This window comes from Theobroma cacao, chromosome 2 (genome assembly GCF_000208745.1).
Source record: "Theobroma cacao cultivar B97-61/B2 chromosome 2, Criollo_cocoa_genome_V2, whole genome shotgun sequence".
Taxonomy (NCBI): Eukaryota; Viridiplantae; Streptophyta; class Magnoliopsida; order Malvales; family Malvaceae; genus Theobroma; species Theobroma cacao.
Window position 1 is genome coordinate 2,083,311 of NC_030851.1, and position 24,599 is coordinate 2,107,909.

At 34.3% G+C, this 24,599-nt stretch overlaps 6 protein-coding genes across 13 annotated transcripts; 4 read left to right on the forward strand and 2 right to left on the reverse strand.

Annotated features, from left to right (window-relative positions):
- LOC18607360 (GATA transcription factor 26) lies at positions 1,356 to 3,202 on the forward strand. Its single transcript, XM_018115141.1, has 3 exons — positions 1,356 to 1,674; positions 1,885 to 2,224; positions 2,673 to 3,202. Exons 1-3 carry the CDS (start codon positions 1,533 to 1,535, stop codon positions 2,710 to 2,712), a joined length of 522 nt encoding a protein of 173 aa, XP_017970630.1. The 5' UTR covers positions 1,356 to 1,532; the 3' UTR covers positions 2,713 to 3,202.
- On the forward strand, positions 4,335 to 6,297 carry LOC18607361 (peroxidase 43). The gene is made up of 4 exons (XM_018116356.1): positions 4,335 to 4,662; positions 4,799 to 4,981; positions 5,107 to 5,269; positions 5,658 to 6,297. The coding sequence occupies exons 1-4, from the start codon at positions 4,558 to 4,560 to the stop codon at positions 6,068 to 6,070; spliced, it is 864 nt and encodes a 287-aa protein (XP_017971845.1). The 5' UTR covers positions 4,335 to 4,557; the 3' UTR covers positions 6,071 to 6,297.
- LOC18607362 (pentatricopeptide repeat-containing protein At1g05600) lies at positions 6,461 to 8,397 on the reverse strand. Its single transcript, XM_007041480.2, has one exon. The coding sequence runs from the start codon at positions 8,050 to 8,052 to the stop codon at positions 6,550 to 6,552; it is 1,503 nt and encodes a 500-aa protein (XP_007041542.1). The 5' UTR covers positions 8,053 to 8,397; the 3' UTR covers positions 6,461 to 6,549.
- LOC18607363 (serine/arginine-rich splicing factor SR34A) lies at positions 8,695 to 12,939 on the reverse strand. 7 transcript variants are annotated; one of them, XM_018116587.1, is made up of 14 exons: positions 12,785 to 12,896; positions 11,916 to 12,174; positions 11,657 to 11,770; positions 11,008 to 11,073; positions 10,846 to 10,920; positions 10,669 to 10,780; positions 10,500 to 10,546; positions 10,362 to 10,419; positions 10,160 to 10,209; positions 10,007 to 10,063; positions 9,586 to 9,665; positions 9,372 to 9,416; positions 9,225 to 9,264; positions 8,695 to 9,004 (listed from the first exon to the last, which is right to left on the reverse strand). In XM_018116587.1, exons 3-13 carry the CDS (start codon positions 11,741 to 11,743, stop codon positions 9,231 to 9,233), a joined length of 711 nt encoding a protein of 236 aa, XP_017972076.1. In that variant the 5' UTR covers positions 11,744 to 11,770; positions 11,916 to 12,174; positions 12,785 to 12,896; the 3' UTR covers positions 8,695 to 9,004; positions 9,225 to 9,230. The 7 variants fall into 7 exon arrangements, with proteins under 7 accessions (XP_017972076.1, XP_017972077.1, XP_017972079.1 ...); XM_018116588.1 differs by having other exon boundaries at positions 12,779 to 12,896; XM_018116590.1 differs by lacking the exon at positions 11,916 to 12,174 and having other exon boundaries at positions 9,225 to 9,258; positions 10,500 to 10,519; positions 12,785 to 12,939.
- LOC18607364 (transmembrane protein 87A) lies at positions 15,439 to 19,000 on the forward strand. The gene is made up of 5 exons (XM_007041491.2): positions 15,439 to 15,811; positions 16,399 to 17,335; positions 17,487 to 17,582; positions 17,779 to 17,915; positions 18,208 to 19,000. Exons 1-5 carry the CDS (start codon positions 15,594 to 15,596, stop codon positions 18,374 to 18,376), a joined length of 1,557 nt encoding a protein of 518 aa, XP_007041553.2. The 5' UTR covers positions 15,439 to 15,593; the 3' UTR covers positions 18,377 to 19,000.
- LOC18607365 (partner of Y14 and mago) lies at positions 19,975 to 23,671 on the forward strand. 2 transcript variants are annotated; one of them, XM_018114486.1, is made up of 5 exons: positions 19,975 to 20,350; positions 20,889 to 21,005; positions 21,837 to 22,082; positions 23,037 to 23,161; positions 23,290 to 23,671. In XM_018114486.1, coding segments are annotated over exons 1-5 (681 nt in total). In that variant the 5' UTR covers positions 19,975 to 20,158; the 3' UTR covers positions 23,291 to 23,671. The 2 variants fall into 2 exon arrangements, with proteins under 2 accessions (XP_017969975.1, XP_007041554.1); XM_007041492.2 differs by lacking the exon at positions 23,037 to 23,161.

The following is a 24,599-nucleotide window of genomic DNA, read 5'->3' on the forward strand; positions in this document are numbered from 1 at the left end:
CAAGGGGGTGTCTCATAAATGAGGTGAAATTGTGGCATTTACCACAAATATATAAAGCAATTAATGGAGATTAAACCTAATTGGTAAATTTTCTGTGCACACACACAAAAAAGAAAAAAAAGAAAGGAAAATTACACATTCTAGACATAATTAGTGGAACCCACAGGAGATTGCATTTATTTGGATTCTACCACTTTTGCTAAGTGAAAGAGAAAGGGAAGAAGAATGGTAGTGTTAAGTTTTGGAGAGATGGAAATATAAATTACAGAAAAAGATAAGAAAAATCAGAAAATTATTTGAGAATATTTTGAAATAAGATCATTTCCAAGTAAGTCTCTTTCTATGCTTAAATGGATTTTTTTCCTCTCTCTCTTTCCAAGTTCTTGCTTTACCCATCTTTTCTCTATTTACAGCTTACCAAAGTGTTCATTTGGTGTGTGTGTGTGTGTGTGTGTACATAGGATTTGTAATCTTTTCATTGTTTTTTCCTTTGGATGATTGACTTCACAGGTAAATGAAAAAACATGGACCTTGTTTCCACTGTGGGACTGAGAGTGAGTTTCTCCTCTTTTTTTCACTTTGTTCCTATCACATCTATGTTGTTGTGGCCATTAATGAGAACCAAACTCCTTTCTATGATTTTCGGTGTATATTCACACAAAGGCTTAATCCCTTCCCATCATCACAGATAAGAATATTCAAATATAGTCCTGCCTGGTCAAGATATACAAGATTGATGACTGATTAACAGTTCTTTGGCACATGGTATAGTGGGAAAATTGAATTGGTTATCCCTATATTTTGTGCCAAAACCATAGAATTTCTGTCAATCATATATGAAATGATGGGAAAAAATCGAAAAATTTTAGTTATTTTTAAACTCTTTTGCGCGCGTAAATTTAAATTATTTACAATGTATGTATTAGTATACTGTTTATGGTAATACTTATGTAACTTTAATTTTTCATCAAAATTATTATTATTATTATATCTGTTGTTAAAATAAACAACGAGTATGTATATATTACATATATATACGTGTCAGAATGTCATAAATAAAACCAAAGAGAAAGATGAAGATATGAAGAATTAAAAATCAAATCTCGCTTTTATGTAAAATTTTTATGCAAATTTTCACACACCTTCTCACTTGATTGAACACTATAGGTGACTTTCTTCGTTTTTTTTAACGAGTTAAGTACTTGTTTGGGCACAAACAACCACTATCAATCTTGCATGGCATGAAGAGATAGATCTATATAGGTGGGTGAAATGCATATAAACTTTTGTTGATAAACTAAAAGAAAATAGACATAACTTGATTAATTGGTTTTGATCATTTTCCACATCTTTTGCTTGCTGATAACTGGAATTCAGGCACACCACTTTGGCGAAATGGACCACCTGAGAAGCCTGTATTATGCAATGCATGTGGATCAAGGTACAGGCTAGGAAAACCCCTTGAAAACTATACTCCCAAGAGTATTATTGTTCTCAGAAAGAAGAAGAGACGAAGAGCTGTACCAAAGGCAATGGTTACTCAACAGAATACTATTGTGGCAAGCAGTGCCGGCTATGCATCTAACCTGCAACGTTATGCAAGTTCAGAGTCTTCAACATCACATGATCAGAATCTTCTCAATATGAACCAACAGAATGGAGCTGAGATTCCAGGTTAATGATTCACATTTTCTTTATCTTCAACTTCAACTTATATTTACAAGGACTCTTCACTTACCTATAATAAACTCGTATCCGTGTTCTGCTTTAAAGTTAATATAAACAATTTTCATAAACATAACGTATCCATGTCGGACACCTTATCTGAATCCATGTAACATATCAGTTTCAACTAATTAAACATATACAATATGTTGTTTGCAGTTGAGAATTGGGAAAGTTTATGGGGTTCTCAAGTTCCTTCAAGAAGCAGGTCACCAGTGCTGTACAGTAGGGTTACATCAATCAAAAAACTTCAAATGGACCTTCACAACATTCTAAGGGACGAAGGTCCTTTCATTGCATCTGAAGGCCAGGAGGATGTGCTCATTTATAATGATGACATCAACAAGCTGCAAATTCCTTCTACTGAAATTGGTCTGGGAAGCATTCTTCTCAAATTTCCTGCTACTGATTGTCAAGAGCAGGAAATTGAGCCATCCTCTTCTAGCACATGTGGCAAGCCTTCTGCCTTGAATGATGTACAAATAGCTTCTCCATCTCTGTGAGTAGCAACCCTTTTTATAATCATGTTCACTGTTTTGACCAACTTCCATTATGACTTCTCTCAAGAAATATAAGCTAAAATTGATGAGTTTTTGAAGCTGCTGCATGCTATTCTCCATAAAATTTAGGACTTATTAGTTCAAATGGAGGCAACTAGCTAAAAGAAAGAAACTATATGTCTTGGATTTTTCTTCTTTAGAAGAATATATATGTTTTTGTCGCCTGTTTATTTCTTTAAATAGAAAATATATTACACAATATTTTTTACTTAATTTAACAATTGTGTTATTTATCTTTATTAAAAAATTTAAGATTTAAAGTTCAAAATTTTGCCCGACGTTGATTTTCTCATGCATATTATACAATAAAAAAACATAACAATTGAAATATAACCTTAATTTTTTTCAATTTTGTGTTGTCTCTATTCTATAAAACTTTGTATCCAGGGCAAATGCATGCAGTGATGGTGTTGATGATGGCATATAAAATAAAAATTCTCCAACAAAGGTACTGAGGATTGATTTCTCTTCCCTTTTGAATTCCTCACAGTCAATCTTGTTGTGATTATATGAAATTGATTTCCATGGTTCTTAGTTCCACTGTACTTTGCTCATCAGGAACATGATCGAGGAGCTTCAGCGACAATGGGGGCAGCCGACGGCTGATCAATCATTTGTGTAGTTGAAACAAAGCAAAGGTCCCTCGAGAAAAACCAATTAATAGCTTGTCCTGCAACATGCTCAACTGATCTGTCTGATTTATGAACAAAAGGGATTCATCTATGTGTATGTCGCTATAAAGGCTTTAATTGTTTGATAATGCCTCCACCTCATTGTTAGAGATAGACCTAATTGTTTGATAATGCCTCCACCTCATTGTTAGAGATAGACCTAGTTGTTTGATATTTTATATTTGATCATAACAATTTACAATCGCATGTGCCATAGGGTCCCTAAGTGTGTTGTATGTTTTGGAAAATCCATCTTTCAATATAATAAAATCTTTAATTTCCTTCTATTGTTGTTCACAACAGTTTGAAAATTTTTAAATTTAAAATGTGAGTGAAAAATATTAATAATTATTTGTATTTTTTATTTAAAAAATCAGGTTCGAATCCTTTTTATTATAAATTAAAAAAATATGAATCAAAGGGTAAATTACTCCCCTCTCTCCCACCAAAAAAAGTAGAGTGTTCCAAATTAAACCAAGCATGATTTTGATTTGAGTGACTTGGGTTTTAAGGTACTCATTGCAAAAAGCAAAGAAGGCTTAAAGTATTGGGCCCGAAGTGGAAATTAGAGGGGTGGTGGACGCATTTATACTGAGTGGTTGTGGAAGATATTAGCACTTAATTTTAAAACTTATTTGACTATGACCCGAGACATAATTATTTTCATTCCAATATATATATATATATTATAATTGTGTTATTTTTCTCGACTGTATATGTCTACATGTTTGTGCTTTATTTTGTAGGTAATTTAAGCTCATTTCTATGAAAATTTGGTTGTCACATTATCAATTATAAAAATAACGATAATTGGACAATAAAATATGTGTCAAATTTTTAAAATGGATATCTAAATCCAATTGACAATAGATAAAAAGTTCTTTATTATATTTAATCTCCGTGATATTTTTCATGATCATTTTAATATCCTTTTTCAAGCGTAAAGATAACAGATCTATCACGTAATGTGAATCAACAAAATAAAAGACTTACGAATGGAGTTGATACACATAACAATATCTAACCCCTAAAACTTTAACTAAAAAATTAAGCTAATTAAGGCAAGCACATGTAGTATCTATAACATATTTGTACAGATGAAAATTGAAAGTGAAAAAAAAAATTAAACTATAAAAATGTAATTCTATATTAATATAAGTTTGACTTTTGTTGTAAAAATTTTTTAAAAAATTAATCATGTAAAATATATTTTGAGATCTTCAAGGTTAAAATTAAAAAAAATTACCAAAAACAAAGAGAGAGGCAAAAGTACTAGTAGTAGTAGTGTAAATTAAGTAGAGAAATGACAAACCACATGCAATTTTTGGGCTGACAGTTGACACATTGGCTTCTTATCCGAGAAGCTGTCAACAGCTTAAGAACTGCTGACCAATTCCGCCGCTTACTTAAATTCCTCTTCCTTCTTGTTCAGAGCCACTGTATTTTCTCTTCTTCTTCTTCTTCTCGAGAACATTGTTTTATTGTTGTTATTATGAACATGAAAATAATGGCTCTCGTTTTCCTTCTACTACTGTTTGCATCTTTCATTGGGATTTCTCAAGGCCAACTCACAGTGGGTTTCTATTCAAACACATGCCCAGATGCTGAGTCCATTGTCTCTGGGGTTGTTCGGAATGCTGCTCAGTCTAACTCCAACATTCCTCCAGTCTTGCTCAGGCTCCACTTCCATGACTGCTTTGTTTAAGGTTACGTTCTATTCTCTCTCTCTCTCTCTCTCTCTCTCTCTCTCTCTATGTTGTTTATTCATTTCAATGTTAAAATTATGAAATGATTCCAAGGTTGCTGATTCTGAATGGAACTATATATGTATATTATCATCAGGGCTGTGATGGCTCAATTCTGATAGACAATGGTCCAAATGCTGAGAGACATGCATTTGGTCACCAGGGAGTTGGAGGCTTCGAAGTGATAGATCAAGCCAAAGCTCAGCTTGAAGCTACGTGTCCAGGAGTGGTTTCTTGTGCAGATATAGTCGCCTTAGCAGCTCGAGATGCTATAGCTTTGGTATATACATACTTGGTTTGCTTCATTGATATATATATACAGACGCATCCTTTCTTTTTCTTTCTGATTTTGATCCTTTCCTCTCATGTTTAGTTATTGTTTCTATGTTTATGATGAGGATATAGGCAAATGGACCATCCTATGAGGTTCCAACAGGCCGTAGAGATGGAACGGTTTCGGATGTTTCTCTGGCGGATAACATGCCAGATGTTAGCAATTCAATCCGGCAACTCAAGGATACGTTTCTTCAGAAAGGACTTTCAGAGAAAGACCTTGTACTTCTCAGTGGTAAATCACCTCACTCTCTCTCTCTCTCTCTCTCTCATGCATGTTTGGTGATACCAAGGTTGGTAGGACTTCAAGTGATATGACTTGGTAAATGGTTTGTACGTGAAAATTCGTGATAACACATAAATACGGATGAAACTGATTAGCATTAATACAAGAGAAAAGCTGCCAAGGTCCTGCAAACTAAGCAGATAAGCTGCCGTTTCAAGCTTCTTTAAGACAGATTCCTGAACCATAAAGTCTTACTAGCTTATGATAGGCTTCAGTTACGTTCGGCACTTTGTTGAATGTGCCAAAATTAAATAATCTACAATTTTGAATGATGGTCCTCCACTTGCGAGCATCTAATGCTAAGTCTACTCTTTTTACTATTCCAATGTAAATGCAGCTGCACATACAATCGGAACCACAGCATGTTTTTTCATGACCGACCGGCTTTACAATTTCTCCCCTGCTAGAGGGTCAGATCCTTCAATCAACCCTGACTTTTTACTGGAGCTGCAATCGATATGCCCCCAGAATGGAGACGTGAATGTAAGACTACCAATTGATCGGGGAAGTGAGCAAACATTTGACAAACATATTCTGGAGAACATCAGGAATGGCTTTGCAGTGCTGGAATCTGATGCCAAGCTATACGACGACGAAACGACTAGGATTGTAGTTGACTCCTATTTGAATCCAATCTTGGGAACATCTTTCGAAGCAGATTTTGTTGAATCCATAGTGAAGATGGGCCAGATTGATGTCAAAACAGGGTCCAATGGTGAAATCAGGAGTGTTTGTTCAGCTTTCAATTGAATTATTAGACTACAGATAATTTATCTGATATCATGCAATTGGTTAATTACTTAGCAATAAGATGCATTAATGTGCGTAGATTGGTTGAACATGAAGCTAGTGCTTTACCAGTTACAAGTGAAATTTCTTTGTAAACTGTACGGTTCTTGAAGTTGAAAGTGAAAAAGTGTTGTCATTAGTCACGGGTGAAACTCCAAATATATTCACATGTTGCTACTGTCGGTTCAGATATGATGCCATGCCCAAGCATGATGGTCTCATGCAAAGCACAGTGATGAATTTCGAGAAGATAATGCCATTTTTAATACCCTAATGTTGTCTTATTTGCTTTGCTTTTTGTTCCTTTTGAAATGAATGAGCATTCGGTTGATCAGAGAGAGAAGAGACAGAGACAATAATTCCTGACGAATTTATTTCCACACAAAGCCAAGTTGTTGCTGAACTTTTTGCCCAAATTCATTGTTCCATACAAATTGTAATTACTGGGTCAAAATGCCCTCAAAGCAAGCATCGATGTCACTCCTTTTACAACAAACAGATGCAACCAATGAGTTCCATAGAGAAAAATGTGGCACCATGCCCTGACTAACCATCTCTTCCAACCACATCACAGCTTCATATTGCCTACCTACTGAACAAAGCCCCCTTACAAGAATATTGTAAGTTTCTGCACCAGGCCAATGTGATTTGATCACCATCTCCTCCAACACCCGACTTGCTTCAACAAATTTACCATCTTTACACAACCCATCAACTAGAATGCTGTAAGTTTGCTTGTCAGCTGCACAACCAACCTGCTTGGCCATCTTCTTCAAGTACCCAACAGCCAATGCTGAATCCCCTGCATCACAGAGGCATTTCAAGACAATATTGTACAACCTAACACTTGGAACACAAGTTCCCTCTTTTATATCCTCTTCAATTACCTTGACTGCTTCACTAACTCCCCCTTTCTTACTCAAAGCTTCTGCCTTTGCCTCATACATCAACAATGATGGCCAAAACCCTTTCTTACGCATTTCATCAAGCACTGTCTCAGCCTCATCAACTCTACCTTCATTGTAAAGATCAATAGCCATTGCACTATAACTACCCATATTAGGAACTCCTCCTCTTATCAAAGCTTCAGTAATCAAACGTTTGGTAGCTTCTGAATCTTCCCCATTCGCACATCTACTTAAATCAATCTGGTGTCGACGGCTCTTAGGAGCCTTCAAACCCTTCCTCAAAATCTTACCAAGAAGTTCCAGAGCTTCCTCAACCTTGCCATTATCACACAAAGCATACAATAAAATCCTATAAATCACTATATCTTCACCACTACCCTTTTGGGAAATCCTCCAAAACATTGAATATAGCAAGTGGGTAGCTTCATTTAACCTCCCATCATCAGATAAACCCTTCATTAAAATCCTATAACTTTCCCTATCCGGATAACAACCTTGAAAATCCATTTCTTGAAAAATATTCAAAGCAAGATCAGATTTTTTAAACTGACAAAGCCCTTCCATCAACAAATTCAAAGATTTCACCCTGGATTTCACTTCCAGCCTCCAAGAATTCTCCAAAAAAAGCTGATAAGCCGCTTTGAAATCAGACTCTTTCACCATGATTCCCAAAAGGGTAGTAAAAGATTGAGTAAAATTGATACAATTGAATTGAGGAATGCTGTTAAAAAGATCTACAGCCTCATTTACCATTCCAGCACTCGCAAAAGTTCTGATAACTCCAGCAAAAGTTGAATCTTTGCACTCACAAGAATCTTCTTTCATTTGATCAATCACTTGTGTCATCTCGGAGAGTCGACCGGAGTTTCCCAGAATGTCAATCATGGTGGTGTAAACGGGACCGTTGTGGCGGTAATTGGGGTACTTTTGTTGGGCTTGATTGAAGATTTGAAGAGCTGTTAACGGGTTCTTTTGGGTTCTTATAATTTGAGCGAGATGTGTCGGAGTTAAAACTCTTGGCCATCTTATGCTCATCGCCACCTCAACTCTCCTCAAGCTTGATTTGCTGTGCAGAGCTTTCAAATTTCAGTTCTATGTCAGTGACGAATTTAACCGAACAGCTGGCGATATACGTTAATCAAGTGATTATCCAGAAACCATCCAGGGGAGAATCAATGGAGTTTGCCGGTAGGAGAATCCAACAGAAACGTTACTAACCAGATTCCGCCCGAAAGATTAGACATCCCATGCCATCGGAGAGTGTTTTGTCGTGCCAGGTCACACTGCTTCCTGAAACAAATAATTTTGGCGGGACCCAAAACCTTAACTACCAGCTTCCTTGTTCAGACCATGGATAAATTCGGTATTCCCGAGGTTAGATATGATATAAACATTCATTTTTTATTCATATGATAAAATATTTTATTTTATGTATTCAATATATTCAGTATTCATAGATTTCGATATAAATATTTTATTTTAAAAATATTCAATATTCATCAAATTCGATATAAATATACATTTTTTATCCATATAAATCATTATTCATAAATATTTACGAATATTTTGAAATATCTGTGACAAAAAGTCAAGAATTTTGTTGAATATCAAAAATATATACTAAAATATTAAAGAAATTCAAAAAAAAATTATCTATAATTTGGAACGCTTGGTACATATATCTAATATTTATATAGATTACTGCAAATAAAGATAATAAGAGCTCAATAGCACATCTTTTGATCGTTCGAGCATACTTCAATGCGAGAAAAGGTACAAAAAGGGTAGGTCCTTTATGCAACATTACAAGCAAGCAGCACTACCGAAAGCAGTAATGAATCGAATAAGCTGGTACTACAGCATACACAAGAAAGATATTGAGCTAATCTTCACTACCATATGCACCAAAACATTCATAAATGCTTCGAAGTATCTAATCCTGAGTCAGAAGGCACTTCAGCTGACGTTGACCGCTGTGCAAACATTACTGTCATAGCAATAAAACCCGAATAAGAAAACCGCTAAAACAAGAATTTCATCATGGTATTTTCCTACTGACAAAGATCGTGTATCCAATTTTCTTCTGAACATGCATCATCAAAGCAAACTGAAGATTAAACAAACCGGTATCCTCAGGTTGGTTTTACTTTGATTTCAAGTCATTTTACCGGTGGTCACTTGCAAAAGTAGTAGTACCAAGAACTTACCTGCAGTCAGTTCGACCTTGACCTTGACCTTGACCTTGATCTGCATATGGATAAGCAAAAAATACAAAAAACAAAAATAAGCACCAAGGAGAGGAAAAGGACTGGTTAACTAAAAGAATATATATACCGAACTTCATATGTACATACCTGGATAATCTGGCAGGTGAGGGTGACCTCGATTTTGATACAGACCTGGTAAAGATAAAGAATCAGTCTAACCATGACAAAGAAGATAGCCAAAAGCATGAAGGTTGTGGCTGTGCACATGTGAGAGAATGAGTGTGTGGGTGTTTTTTGTTTGTCTATCTATCTCAGCATGTGTGTATATGAGAGAGAGCAAAGAGAAACACAACCACCGAACCTCCTATTGCTTCTTGGACTCCCACTTCGACTTCTACTTCGGCTTCGACCCCCACGCGGACTACCCTCATAGCATTTCACCTGAAATTATGATTGCAACACAATGTAATTATTAAAGAGAAAAGAAAAAGGATTAATGAAATGCCCTCAACCTCAATGAAGAAAGGGCTTTCTTTTTTATCAAAGACAAATTTATTCATGTAGCACCACCAACAACAGACACCCCACCTCCAAAAAACCATTACATTTTCAAGTGAAACCACTATAATATGGCCACAGTAACTTGTATACAAGACAACTTCAGAAGAGAGACATCACATATTTCCTTCATCAGTCAAAACCTTAAAACATGGACAGAAAATGTTTAAGAAAGCCCATAAACCACATAACTTTTCCAAACCCAAAAAAGGAAAAAGGATTACTCTGATATAAGCCCTTGCAAAAGGATTTCGAAATTCAGAATCATCAAGTTTCCTGATCTGTGCAAGAGGAAATCAAGAGCAAGGTAAGTAAAATAATCAAGAAGCACAAGCCACAAACAAATCAAATCAATAGAATAATTCCAATTAACTTACTGCATATTTCATGTCATCATAATTGGTGTAGTCCACAATACCCATTGCTCCTACAAGAGGAAGAACTATAGCTTAACAAATGGAGAAATCCAACAAATATAAAATGAAATGCAAATGAAACAGATAGGTATGATAGATGTAACATGAAAATAGTGAGTGAACCTAAATAGATCCCAAAAGAAAACCTAATTAGATCTCATACCATCACCATCCCTATAAACTTCTGTAAAGCATACATCTCCAGCCTTACGCATGTGATCCTGAAATAAACCCACTGATTATAAGTTTTTCACATTCACATGCGAAGAAACTTAATGTAGAAGAAGTTGGAAAACATTACCTTCAGATCTTGCCATGAAGCTGAAGAAGGCAATCCACGAACAACAACTAAATAATTGTAAATGAAAACGTCAACATGATACAAGGAAATATACAACCAGACCAAGATTATAGTAAACAGAAAGACTGAAACAGAAACTTGAATTTCAAAAAGTGTACATAACTTTCACCTCGAAACTCAGACCGATGTGAAGTACCAAATCGTCCTCTACCACCACTGCCACCACTACCACCATATCCACGTCGAGAAGATTGCCCTCTACCACCGTGGGCTAGTTCAACCTGATTCAAGGGTAAGATAAGACACCACCTAGAGATTAATAATGCACTGGTTAAAAGTCAGTTACCCGGATACGACACCCATCAAAATTATAGCCATCTCGACCCTTAATTGCGTCTTCAGCATCCAAAGGGTCCTCAAACTGCAAATAAGAATAACTTAGAAATAGGCAGTAAAACAAGCTACGAAGAAATTGCTCAAAAAGTATGTCTTCATGTAATGTTTATACCTCCACGAAACAGTAACCAGGAGGGCGGGGAGGAAGCTTCAATTCAATATCCAAAACACGTCCATACTGTAGCCATAAAAGTCATATTAGAAGTGCCAGCAGTTGAAAGATGGAAAAAAAAAAGAAACTAGTAGAACCCTTCAAGTGCTGCATAAGAATCAGCTTTGCAAACAGTAATTCAAGGTCCTTCAATCGCACAAGTTGGATTGAACAAGAGGGATTGAGAAGAACAATCTGAATCAAGAAGAATATAAAGCAGACAGAGTAGCTGCTGGGTATGAGACAAAGGAAAGCATTCCAAAACTCAGTGTGGGAATCATACATTATGCCCATCTATGGGCACAAAAAACTGAAAAATACAGCTTTGCTTTCCCAGAACAAATTTAATTCTTGGAGAAGATAAATGATGAAGTGAATAACAGTTCACATAAATTACTCTTACATGTCTTAGTAAAACGTTTCTAGAAGCTTTAAAAATCATGAAAAAGATTAAAAGCATCAAAGGCCATCTCCAGAAGACTAATTCAAGCAGCCAAGATCAAACAAGAAGCAACTGACCAGAATTATCAAAATCAGCATACAGTATTCTCATTTCTTTTCTTCTTCTTTAGACATATACAAAATAAAGAAAAGTCTGCATGACATAAACCTTGTAGAATAGATCTTCAATCTCCCACTCTTTGATATCTAGCGGTAGGTTACCAACATATATGGTGCGGGAAGAACGACCAGCCATTTGTTGATGCGCAGTGGGCACAATTCACTGCAGACAAAAAGTGGAAAAGAAAATTAATCCTTTTTGACAAGTCACAATTTGCAATTACAATTTTCACCAGAATTTCTTTACTATTGCTCAAGATCATTAAGATAATAGGCAATAAAAGCAAAGCCAATTATGTGAAGCAGACCAAGAGCAACTCTTGAAGTGGTGCTCCACAGGCTCCATCACTCATGTGCTCCTAGATGCACCAGAGCTATTATTAAATAGATAACAAATTTGAACTCCTCATCCTTTCCTTGACATTTGCAGAGGGATAGCAATCTTCTCAGAGTGATCAAGAACCTCCATTTACCAAAATACCCATAAATCCAATATGACTCCTTTGTCCCCATTTCTACATCCTTATGTATATTCCCAAAGCTCCTATGTGTTGAAGCTCCTTTCATCTATCATACAGAAAGTGTTTGAGTTATGAACTGTGATATGAGATTGATAAGATATTTATATGCATTCTCAAGGTTTTTTTTATATGTGTATTGACAATTACTTGGATCAGGGAAACAATTAATACGTTCCAAAATCTCTTACTCTTTACTATGTTCGCAAATGGGATTGATTTAGAGTTCTCAAAAAGCTGCGGAGGCCCACCCGCCCAAAGAAGATAGATAGAAGTTCATTTTAGCAAATTCTAACTCTCATACCCAAGAGACCCACAGCCAAAACTTGATGCAACCAAGAAGCCCACGAAATGGGCAACAATCTAATAACAAAAACAACATGCCCAGCAAACTATCCGGCAATGAGGCTTACTTACATAACCTAAAAGAAATCCATTCCTAAACTAGTAGTTTTTACCTTTACCCTCCATTGGAGAGTCCATGCCAAGGGTTCAACTCCATTCTCCCCCAGCCTTGTCAAAATGTACCCAAACCAAAGGGGAAAAAAGCACAGATACAAACCCAAAAAAGCGCGAAGATAAATTGAAAAGATAGAATATAACGAACAAGAAAACTGATAGATCCTAGATAGTAGATACAAGTGAGCTCATACCAGTACCTGAAGGCTAGGGACTACGACGATCGGAAGCGTAACAAAGGTGGAGAGCGCCAGATCGGTGTCGTGAAAACTGAGGTGAACCGAACCAAAAATTTAATGAGGTGATGGTTTGTTCTAAAGCGGATAATAATAAAGGAGGGAAGAGGTCAAAGGGCATTTTCGGTCATTTTGGCCAATATTTTCCCACTCGGATTCTGCCACATCGCTTTTGTTTCCTTATAAACATTTTCATTCCTGTATTAATACGTGGCGATAACCCGCTTTTTGGTAAATGAAATGGGTTAATTACTTTGTCCAATATTTTATTGCTTTTTTTTAGATTTAAAATATAGGACTTAAATATTAAAAAAGTTTTTGAATTTATTTTACTTTACCTGAAAAAAGTTTTTATTCTTTTACATTTTTTTAATTTATATTTATACACATATTCAATTATAATAAAAATTTAATAATCTTCGAACACATTATTCTCTTTACACGACATATAACATAAAAAATATCATTGTTTATATTAATTACGATATGAATACGCCATGTGTCATCAAGATAAAAAATATCAATTAATATTAATTCTCGTAATTATTATTTTTGATAAAAATTAAAATCTTTATATGGATATAAATTAAAATATAAGAGATTTTTTTAATATCATAAAAAAATTAAACATCCTTTTCGCATAAAAGTGAAATATTTCAAGATTTTTTAATATTTAAACCTAAATAGAGTAACAATATTTTGTTGAGAAAAAAATGTGTTTCCATAATTAAGAATTTTTGTTATATTGATTCTTGAATTATTAAGATTGTTTATCGTATTAAACAAGTAAGTTTAAGTAAGAGTATAATTAAATTGAAAATTCGGTGATAAAATTGATTTTTGACTAAATAAATTAATAAGCAACTTAATGATTAGATTTAAATTTCATATTAAGTGAAATCCGAACATAATTAGATTAATTTCAGTGTGACAATCTATTTATCTATATATTTATTTTACATATATGTGAAATTAATTAAATGCATAACAACTCAACCCATATATAAAATGTACTAAAATTATAATTATTAATGAATCAGTCAAATTGGAATATCTACACTAAAATGAGAATGAATTGTAAGTAAAAATTTCAAAATTGACAATTTAATGCACCCTATTGTGAATGATATGTTTTCCACGTCCATTAAGCTATTGAGATATTCAATGTAAAAAAATAATAATAAACATAAGGCAAAAACATCAAGTCATTTTGGTTTTATGTGATTTCAACTAAAGTAATTTCAATTATAGCAATTCATCTAAAAGAAAAATAAATACTATTTAATAAGATTAATTTTAGCTAATAAGCTTATAAAGCCATAAATTATTATACCACTAAAGAGGCAAAAAAAAAAAAGGGTTAATAAACTATGTTTATTTATATAAACATAGTTTTATGTACAAAAAGAAAAGCTAATACTAACTACATCGTTATTACTAGAGGTAAGTAAAACGGACTGAATCAAATTAAATTTGAATAAAAAAGTTTGGATTAGTACATTTAGTGCATTAGTTCAAAAATTTTGATTTTATCAAATTGTTCCTTTGATTCTCGATTCTAACAATTTTTGATTGAACCGACTAAAAAATCGAACTTAACATTATATATTATATTTATATGTTAAATTTAAAGTTGTTGATCTTATTAATGTTAAATGTTATGATTTATGTATGTTTAATTAATTTTGTTATTTATGTTTAAATTATTTATATATTTTATAATTATAGATGAATTTATAAATTTCAATAATGTAATTTACAAAAGATAAAAGTAATAAAATTTCGAATCATTTAATTCATAATCGAATTGATCAAACTAATTTGATCTTTGATTCTTTTGGTCCTCTTTTTAAGTTTGACTGGTTCTGTTGGTTTTCCAAAAAAAAGTTAATCCATTTGATCAACGGTCATGATAGATTGAACTGACCAAACGGCTCAATTGCTCTTCCCTAATAATTCCAGCATCATATTTAAATTTGATTTGATTAATTTTTTTAATTTTTTTATTTTTTATTGTATGGCTTTATTTTTTATTTAATTTTAAAATTTTTAATTATAGTATACAAAAAATAAAAAACTAAAAACATTAATGAAACATAAATACAATAATTTGACATCATAAAATAAAAAATTTAATGAAGTTAATGAAGATATAAAATTAAAAGATAAATGACAGTAATATAGTTTAAAACAATAAACTTGTTTTATGAGATTTAAAATTTAACTTTTAATCATTTTGTTTTATTTCTTTATATTTATATTTAACACTATTAAAAAATATTAAAGAAGAAAAGCGGATGATAATTAAGTATTAAATTTTAAATCGGTAAATTTGGTTTCTTCTCAAATCATAAAGTGTTTTTTTTTAAATTTAGTTCAACATTAAATAATACTCATACTATACTACTTATAGTAAAATAAATTTAATTGAACTTAATAAAAAATAAAAATTTATTTAAATATTTTTAATAATTTAGAAAAATTTTAATTATTATATTTTTAATAAATTAATAAATATTTTTTTGAAACAAAATTAATAAATATTTTAAACACCATATATATAATATATTAAAAAAATGAAAAACTTAAATGAGCACGGCCACACCGACGTGCTTCTTGGGCGCGTAAGCGTACTTACCACTCACCGACAGTAACGTTGTGCTTGCTTTGCTTAACCATTGCTTCATTCTCACTCACTCTTCTCCCTCAAATTCGCCGATCTACTCTCTCTCCTTCTCATCAGGAGCTAAGACTAAGCCCCCAATTCCTCGCCATGGGTTCCGCATTGCAAATAGCCAACAAAAACATCGGCGTTTTAATCTTTCTTCTATTATCAACCGCTTTAACGACGACCGACGCTTCAATCCACATCTACCAGAACCAACTCTTCAATGAAGTCGGCAATGCTTATCTTCTTCCCGGCGGTAGCGAAGGACTCGCTGCCTCTCTATCATCCGACAACTCCGTCACCGATGGCCGCTCTTTTATTCGGTAAAGAAACATTTCTCTTATTAATAACGTGAATCGTTTGCTTCTTACGTGTTCAAGTCGTTTCCATGTTTATGCTCAAGTTTTGGAGGAAGAATGTGATTGTGTTATCGATTTTGGATTAGATCTGTTAGAAAGTCGTTAAGATTTTGCTTATCGCGTTTACAGATTTATTATCTAAGCCACGCATGCTTAGTTGTATCTATGAGGATTGATGGAAGATGCATTATTGCTCTCCTTGGAATTTTCTCGCCCAGAGAAGGATTGATGGGATCAATGGCTAGTCATTTTCTAATTTGTTTTTTGAAAATGAAGAAATGTACTTTTCAATTTTATTTTTCTACTTATAATTGCATCTTGAAGTGCAAATGATTATCTGAGCAGATCCAAGATTTTTGTGCTATTATCATTTGTTAAAATATATAATTAATGCTTCTCAAGGCCGTGGTTAATTGTATGAGCTTTTCAGAATTATATGTAGCCATAGATGTAAACAATTATGTATATGCATAAGTAAAATGGGCATTGTGGTGCTGAATTAAGCATTTCCATTTTCAAAATTTGATGTCTTACATGTAATTTTTTTATAGATTTGAGAATATCACATTCTGGAGGACCCAGGATACTGCAGATGAGCATTCCGACATGGAACATAGTACCGGGTTGATACAAGCCGTGATTTTTGAGGCTGCTGATCGAAATAATATTGGTGGTTCAGCTTATGGGGGACAGAGGTCAATTTGTTGCACCCCTGATCTTGCTAAGCTTGAAGGTTGCAAGCAAGGTGAAGTCATTAGGATACCTTCTGCAACAGACATTAACTGGCCGATTGTTTTAAACATACAGTTCGGTGGAAACTACTTATCAACAAGTATGGAAAATGCAGAGGTTCCCATCACGAAAACTGGGATGTATAATTTATTTTTTATAGCATGCGATCCGAAGCTCAAGGGAACAGTAATGAGTGGGAAGACGGTGTGGAAGAATCCTGATGGTTATTTACCTGGGAGAATGGCTCCATTGATGAAGTTCTATGTGTACATGGCAATTGCCTATTTGTTGCTTAGTGCCATTTGGTTCTCCCAGTACATGAGATTCTGGAAAGATATCCTGCAACTTCAGCACTGCATCACTGCTGTCATTGGTCTGGGTTTGTTTGAAATGATATTGTGGTATCTGGATTATGCAAATTTTAACAATACAGGAATGAGGCCTGTTGTAATTACAACTTGGGTTGTGACAGTTGGAGCTATAAGAAAAACACTTTCTCGACTACTCATACTTTCTGTTTCAATGGGTTATGGTGTTGTACGCCCAACTTTAGGTGGTATTACCTCAAAGGTGCTTCTTCTCGGAATAACTTATTTTTTGGCATCTGAATTACTGGACATTACCGAGTATGTAGGGACCATCAATGACATATCAGGAAGAGCAAGACTCTTCTTAGTCCTTCCTGATGCATTCCTGGATGCATTTTTGATATTGTGGATTTTTACATCTCTTTCAAAAACACTGGAGCAGTTACAGGTATTTTAAAATTTTATTTTTCAGCTTTAATGGTCAATGACCTTAAGTTTTTTTCATTGCAATAACTGTGCTTATTCTCCATCATGATTTCATTTCACAATTTTGCTTTCATACTGTATGAATTTCAGTGACTGACATTATTTTCATCCAGGCAAAGAGAATATCAGTAAAGTTGGACCTCTATAGGAAATTCTCAAACGCATTAGCTGTGGCAGTGATTGCTTCAGTCGCATGGATAACTTATGAGGTATGATTTTGTCAAGATTTTGGTTTCTTTCTTGGTTGGTGTTTGCATGCTATATTTCATGAATAAATGACAAATATTAGTAAAATTTGTTAAATATTGCTGGAAAGACAATTATTTATTGTGAAAAACTATTTGTAGCCCTTAGTAAGATTCCCATGGTTCAATTTATCATAGATCCGATATGTTGCTACTACAGGTATACTTCAAAGCAACGGATCCTTTCAACGAGAGGTGGCAGAGTGCTTGGATCATCACAGCTTTCTGGGACATTCTTTCATTTGTACTACTCTGTGTTATTTGCTACCTTTGGGCTCCATCTCAAAGCTCCCAGCGGTGCGTTTTTATTCTTGTGGAAGTTTGTAATGAGTCAATAGGATTGTTCCGTAACCTTTCTCCTCTCTTTTCAACTTAAAAATGCTTTGAGGACTTACCTTTTTAGTTCGAAACTGCAATCACATAGTTGGGAATCTTCCCCTGTAGATATGTTGTCATGACTATATATATATATTTTGTGTGTGGGGGGGGGGGGTTGTTGTTGTAGTGATATACGTATCTCATAGCTTTCATTTGCTGTAGTTTTGCCACTTCTTGTGCTAACATATTGAATACTGCTAACTGTCCTCAGGTATGCATACTCAGAAGATGTGGGAGAGGAATTTGATGATGAAGAAGCTCAATCTTTAACTAGGGGACAGTCTGATGGGGATGTCAGTTTAGTCAAGCAGGAGAGGAAGAATGGAAGTGCTGGTGTCTCTGATGAGGAAGATGACTCAGAAGAGGATAAGAGGGAGTAAAGCCTCTTGGTGGAATATGCTCTTTAATCAACCTTGTTCAGCAGTGCCAAACCACCTCAACCAGAGCCCATGGGGCAACAATTCTTTGAAATAGCATGCAAAGGGAACAAATCCAATACCGAAAATTGATCTTGCTTTCTTCTGCCGTGGATAGACAGCCTGGTAGATTTTCTTTCGTCTATTTTGTCCATATATTGTAGTATTCTTTAATTGTACATGAGAAAAAGGGGGTCGCAAATGCGCAAATGGGTGCATAGCGTAGAGAATAAAACAGGTATCGGAATGGCATTATCCAATCTCTCTGATATCCGGCTGCATGAGATCAGGTGTTGTGACCATCATGATGTTTCTTCTTTGTAGTAATATTAGGTTTTGTGTGATGTGAAATTTTTGTTTACATGATTCAGAGATGGGTCCATTGCCATATTTCATTTTGGGTGTTTAGACAGGGGCAACTTGATTTATCAAGAAAGATTTCTTATGTTTTCCTCTAGTTGTTATGGTCTGATATGCTTTAAAAGTTTTTTGACAAATTCTCTCATTTCATAATTTTTCCTTTTGCTGCTACGCCTCATGGTGTTGTAATTTGATGATGCAAATCAAAGGATGTAATTGAAGCCTTTATTTATTGTAGTGGTTTTTTTTTTAATTAATTGAGTGAAGGAGGTTCGAATTTTGCTTTTTAGGTACGAAATTATACATTAATTAATGAGTCAAATGTCAAATGTTTGGGTGTTTTATTTATTGGTTAAATGACAATATTTGCAATATTTTGTTAGCATAATAAAATGCACTTTTGATTGCTAACACCCAAACAATTTAGTTAAATTATGTAGGTTCATTTATGCGAACAATTATATTAAAATGAAATTTACCAAAGAGGAAAACCTTTCAAAATTTTAGGTAAACTCAAATTCATAATTTGATTTTTGATTAATTTTAATTTAATAATAAATTGTGTTAAATTAGATTAAATTTTGTAGAAAAATAGTTGAATTAGTACTTAGAACTATTTGTCAAAAAGTAATTTATCCATAATTGGATAATTAAGATACTAGTCAAGTTCAATTATTATACTTATTACACGAAGTTTTTTATTTCATAAAAGAGAGAGATTCAATTTAAAATGAACCTAATTCGATTTTTGATATACTTATAAAGAGGAGGGATTCAACTTGATTCAAGCCTATACTTGGCTTTTCATATCTTTAATAAAAGGTTTCACATTAGTAAAAATTTGAGTAAGTTTTGATTTTACTTGTTACATATTCACATTTTTAAATTAAAACACATGCTTATTAAGTGAAAAAAATTAAAAATTCATCTCATCTAATATTACTAATAACATAAAATTTTAAATTAAATTGCACAAACATCTAATTTAATTTTTGATTCGCCTCAAATTGTATTTTTTTTTCTCTTGTATCATCTACTTTTTTTGTTTTCAATTTCCATTTTATACCGATGACCATCGCATAGGATTGTATCTCTCACAGTTGAAGTCAAAGAAGAAAAGTTAAAGGGGCAGAAGTTAAAATACCTTAACTATAGGGGAGCAAAAATGGAATTATAACATCTGCATTTAAGGTATCCAAAAACAAAAAACAAATTTCCATAAAAAAACGTTTATTTTCTTTTTTTTTTAGATTCCTATACCCTTTTTGTCTGATAGGATGGTGAATCCAGTTTGATTGATTTCTCGAACTGATGCAGTAATTCTGCTAAATCACAGTCCCAGGGATCAAAGGAAAGCTATCCATTAATTTCAAGAAGGGTTAATCGATGGCAAGCAACAATGGAGGGGGTGAAGAGCAATTGACGAAGATGGCGGAATTGAGCAAAACCCTAAAAGAAGGTGAAAGGATTCTAGCGCCCACCCGGAGACCCGACGGAACCCTCCGCAAACCCATTCGGATTCGGGCTGGGTATGTTCCCCAAGAGGAAGTCGCCATTTACCAGTCCAAAGGTGCCCTGGTATGTCACATGTCGATGTATGTATGTAATGTATGCGTCCATTTGCATTTAGTTTTCATCTTTTCGCTTGTTCTTGTAATTCGAATGTTGTGGAAGAGAGAGGGATGGCATCCGATTTTTATTTTTGATGTGTATGCCATTGTTTTATCCATGGTTTATATGCACGTACGTGCGTATGGTGGATGCTGTATGTTTCAGTGTTTCTATTCGGTGTTTGTGTCTATCTACATAGTTATGTTTGGTTGTCGAGGATGTGGGCAATTTGGCTATGGCTTTGTGGTTGAGTTTTGAGGCTGCAAATTTCATGTTAAAGTAACTTAATTGTCGATAAAGTTTTGATGAATGAGAAGAATACCTTCAATTCTGTCCCACTCAGCTAAATTGAGTAGAGACTTTGGTCTGTGGGGTTATTGGATTCGAAGTTTTATTTCGTGGCGATATCTCCTGCAAAATGTTGTCATTTGTTTTTTCAGAAAGGAAAAAGAGAAAAGAAGAACAGGAAGAGTGGCATTGATCTTTGTTTTAATCTGTGATGCAGTGGAAAAAGGAGATGGCATCACAAGTGGGGCCTCCAGGTTATGATCCAGCTATGGATACAAAACCCAAAACCAAGTCAGCAAAGAGAAATGAAAGAAAGAAGGAGAAACGGCTACAGGTATGAAGCTTGTTGCTGTTATCTAGCATGAATTTCCATTTAATGGTTTTCGCAATTTTGGCTTATTTCTTTTTCTGCTAGGGATCATTCAACTGTTTCATAAGAGAAATGATTTCATTTCTTTTCCTTTCCATGAAACTTCAGTTGGCAAAGTATTTGGATATATTTGTCAGCCTTATGGTTTTATTACTGATTTTCCTTTGTCTTTGTTACTTTCTCTTATCCTTAGGCCATTGCCCATTTCAAGCCTCCATGGATGGTCATTCTTTTCTTGCATGGTTCTTGCAACATTGCAAAGGGACAGTATAATATAGTTTCTTTTGTCTTCAGTCAATGCCCTTTCTTCTGTGAAAGATCAAAAAATCCATGGAAACAGACCAGAACATCTTTAGTGTGTATGAAAGCAAGCTTTAGTAAACACGTTTTCTATGGCTTTGTGATGGCATATATGGTCTGCCAACAGCTCTGCAGCATTTTAGATCTCTTGCAATGGACTCTGTACTTCTTTATCTCTATTTTACCTTTTTTGCTTTGTTATTAAAAATTATTATAAAAAAAAAGATTAAAACTTGTTATTTGTGCTGTGGTTTAGATATTCACTCTTGCTCAATAGCTGTGCAACAACTTTATTTGTGCCAGCTACAAAATTATAGAAGAGCATATCTGCTACATTAGGTAGTTAATAGACTAAACTGATTGGCTTTGGATATGAGCTTAATGTCTCTATTAATGTGGTAAGATACAAATATCTAGTCTTGACATTGTTCTAGACATTAAGCCAACAAGATTCTGTATATCAATACTTAGCATTTCATTTACTACTTATGGCAGGCTGCTCTTGAAAAGGGTAAGAACTTGGAAGCAGAGGCGGATGATGAGATTAAAAAGGAAGATGTGCCTGAGGAAGATTCAGATCATGGATCCGAATCTGTTAAATCATTGACATCTCAGATGACTGAGCTTGCAGTTTCTGAAAATCCTGTTCCAACCTCCCCTCCTTCCAACTCAGTGCAGGCCTCAGATGCTGATGCACCAGTTCAAGATCTTGATAAAAAAATTCGAGCCCTTAAAAAGAAGGTATAGTTCATTACACCTTTGTATTAACATGTAAACAATAGCAGTTATAATTTGTCCAGCATTTTAGGACATCTTAACAAACTCTTGAAGAAGGAAAATGTTCGCTTTGTCATCTCTACATTAAAACCCTTTATCTAAAATCAAACTCATCCTTTATGCTCGGGAGACAGAAGACGTGTCACTAACAAATGCAATCATCAAGTAATCATCTCTGATGGGCAGAGAGCAAATTAAATAATATTTACCAAGTAAAGAGAACTGAATAAGGAAAAAGATATATTAAATTTTGAATCATTCAAATCAATAAAATGTTTACTTTCTGTTTAGTAAATTGACCTCATATGCCTTTCCACGTGCATGTGAATCTGTGCACATTTGGTTGGTATAACCATATGCTCTGGACAGCTCTACCGCTGCTTGTCCAGAGTTTGAAAAAAGTTCTAAAGACAAGTGTGAAAATATGCTACCCTAAAGGCCAAAACTCATCCACACTGCTAAAAGAATTCTATGCTACTTTATAATTGTCTAATGCGAGATTATTGTTGTCCCTGTTGTGTATAGCTTATCCCCTTTCTTGGGCTGTGAGTGTAATAAAAGTTGCTGCTAACAAATTTACTTCTGGGTGCACATCCTTCCCACTTGTTCTCTTGCTTTGGGTCTCCATATTCCAATACATCTTGACTCCTGTTTGTTCTTTCTTCCATCTTTGAGTCAGTTGCTTTCCCCTGAAGAGGCTTAAAATAAGTTTCTTAGTTTTTGTGCATGGGTGCATAGGTGTTTGAATATGTGTCTAAGAGAGGCTTGTTTGCAGCAAATATGTATTATGATTAATTTCATGTAACTTTTCTTGCACATAATTGAGGACTATAGAAGACATCAAGGTTACAACTGAATATTTGATTGACAACAAGGTTCATGTTATAATTCATTACTAATAGAAGTTTCAACTTCAAGTTGTTGCTTAATATGTTCGAGGACTTTGAGGGACTTCAGCATGGAATTACTTCTTTATTTCAGTACTGGCAACGGCAAGTTATAGTTTACATTGGTGTCCTTCCCATTGCTTCGATGGTGGCATGGTGATTTTATACTTTTTCAGAGAGAACTTGTTTTAAATTTGACATGCTTTCAATTCCTAAAGCATCAAGTGTATAAAGGTTTTAGTGTTTTGTTTTTGGCTCACCTGAATATTGGTTTGCATATGTAGATTCGATTAACAGAAGCTCAGCAGCAGAAAACTCCACAGCAAGATATGAAGCCAGAACAGCTAGAAAAGTTGGCAAAACTGGAAGGTTGGCGTCAGGAGCTAAAGCTTTTGGAGGATAAAAAGGCTGAATTGGCAGCATTGTGAGTTTGGGTTTCTGTCTCTGTGAAGAAACTATGTAGTTTCCATTTACAATTTGATGGAGATGCAAAAACTGCATTGTGGAACAGAGGTGAATCTATTGAGATTTTGTTCTGAAAACGGCGTGTGAATTTGCATTTGATGCATATGACCATGTTTAATTAGTACTCGTTCCCCTGCCTTTGCACATGAATGATAATGCACATCAATGATTTACAACTAATACATTGCCAATTTCGCTTCAGTGGCTTTATTAGCATAATTTGCTTAGCATTCTCATTATGCCACCAACGTTATAGTGGCAAACCTGCATCTGAATTGTTGGCTTGCAGTTGCAGATTGTTTGACTCATTTGGATTAGCAGTGATTCAAACACCATATAACATTTATTATTGATCATTTTCACCATTGCCTGTGCAATGGTTGTGAGCAAAAAAACAGTTACAAAGTCATGGGAATGATTACTGCTAGGGATCTTTTTATCGAAAATTCAGATAATTCTAAAAAATGTGGGACTCCCATGGCTGTAAAAGCAATATAGGTGCAGGCCGAGAACAAAATTCCCATGGTTCCCCTTTCACAATGTGACTATTGAGTAGTAAATAATGGTTGCTCATACTCTGATCAAATTCGCACATCATCTGCAATGGAGGGATATGCTAAAGAGTGAAAAACTCTTTTACTCTGACGATGAAGATTACATTAACCTTGCTTATGATGCCAAATTCTGGAGTATAAATCACCTGTTAATTTTTTTTTCTTCCATTTTTTAAATTGTTTATTAGAGTACGACGAGATATTTAGGTGGTCGATTTATCACGTGACAAAACCGTGAAACTCAATAAATCAAAACAAATAATACTTTACCTGTGATGTGATCGTGAAAAAAATGATATATATCTCGCCCCATTATTATTTTTCCCATTATGAGTTTGTGCTTTCTTTTTTCCCATAAAAAAAAAAGAGTTTCCATGAATTTGGATTAAGAAAATTTTCTATCAAGGGACACAGAAAAAATTTAATCACATGATTAGTTCCAGGATCTAGCTGCTTAATGATTGGAATACTGGCTAATCTGACCATAGAGTATCATATCCCAGCAATCCCTTGCTTCATCAGAGTTCTGATGCTTGTCTTAATACCTTCAAGCCGTTAATGATATTGGAAATCAA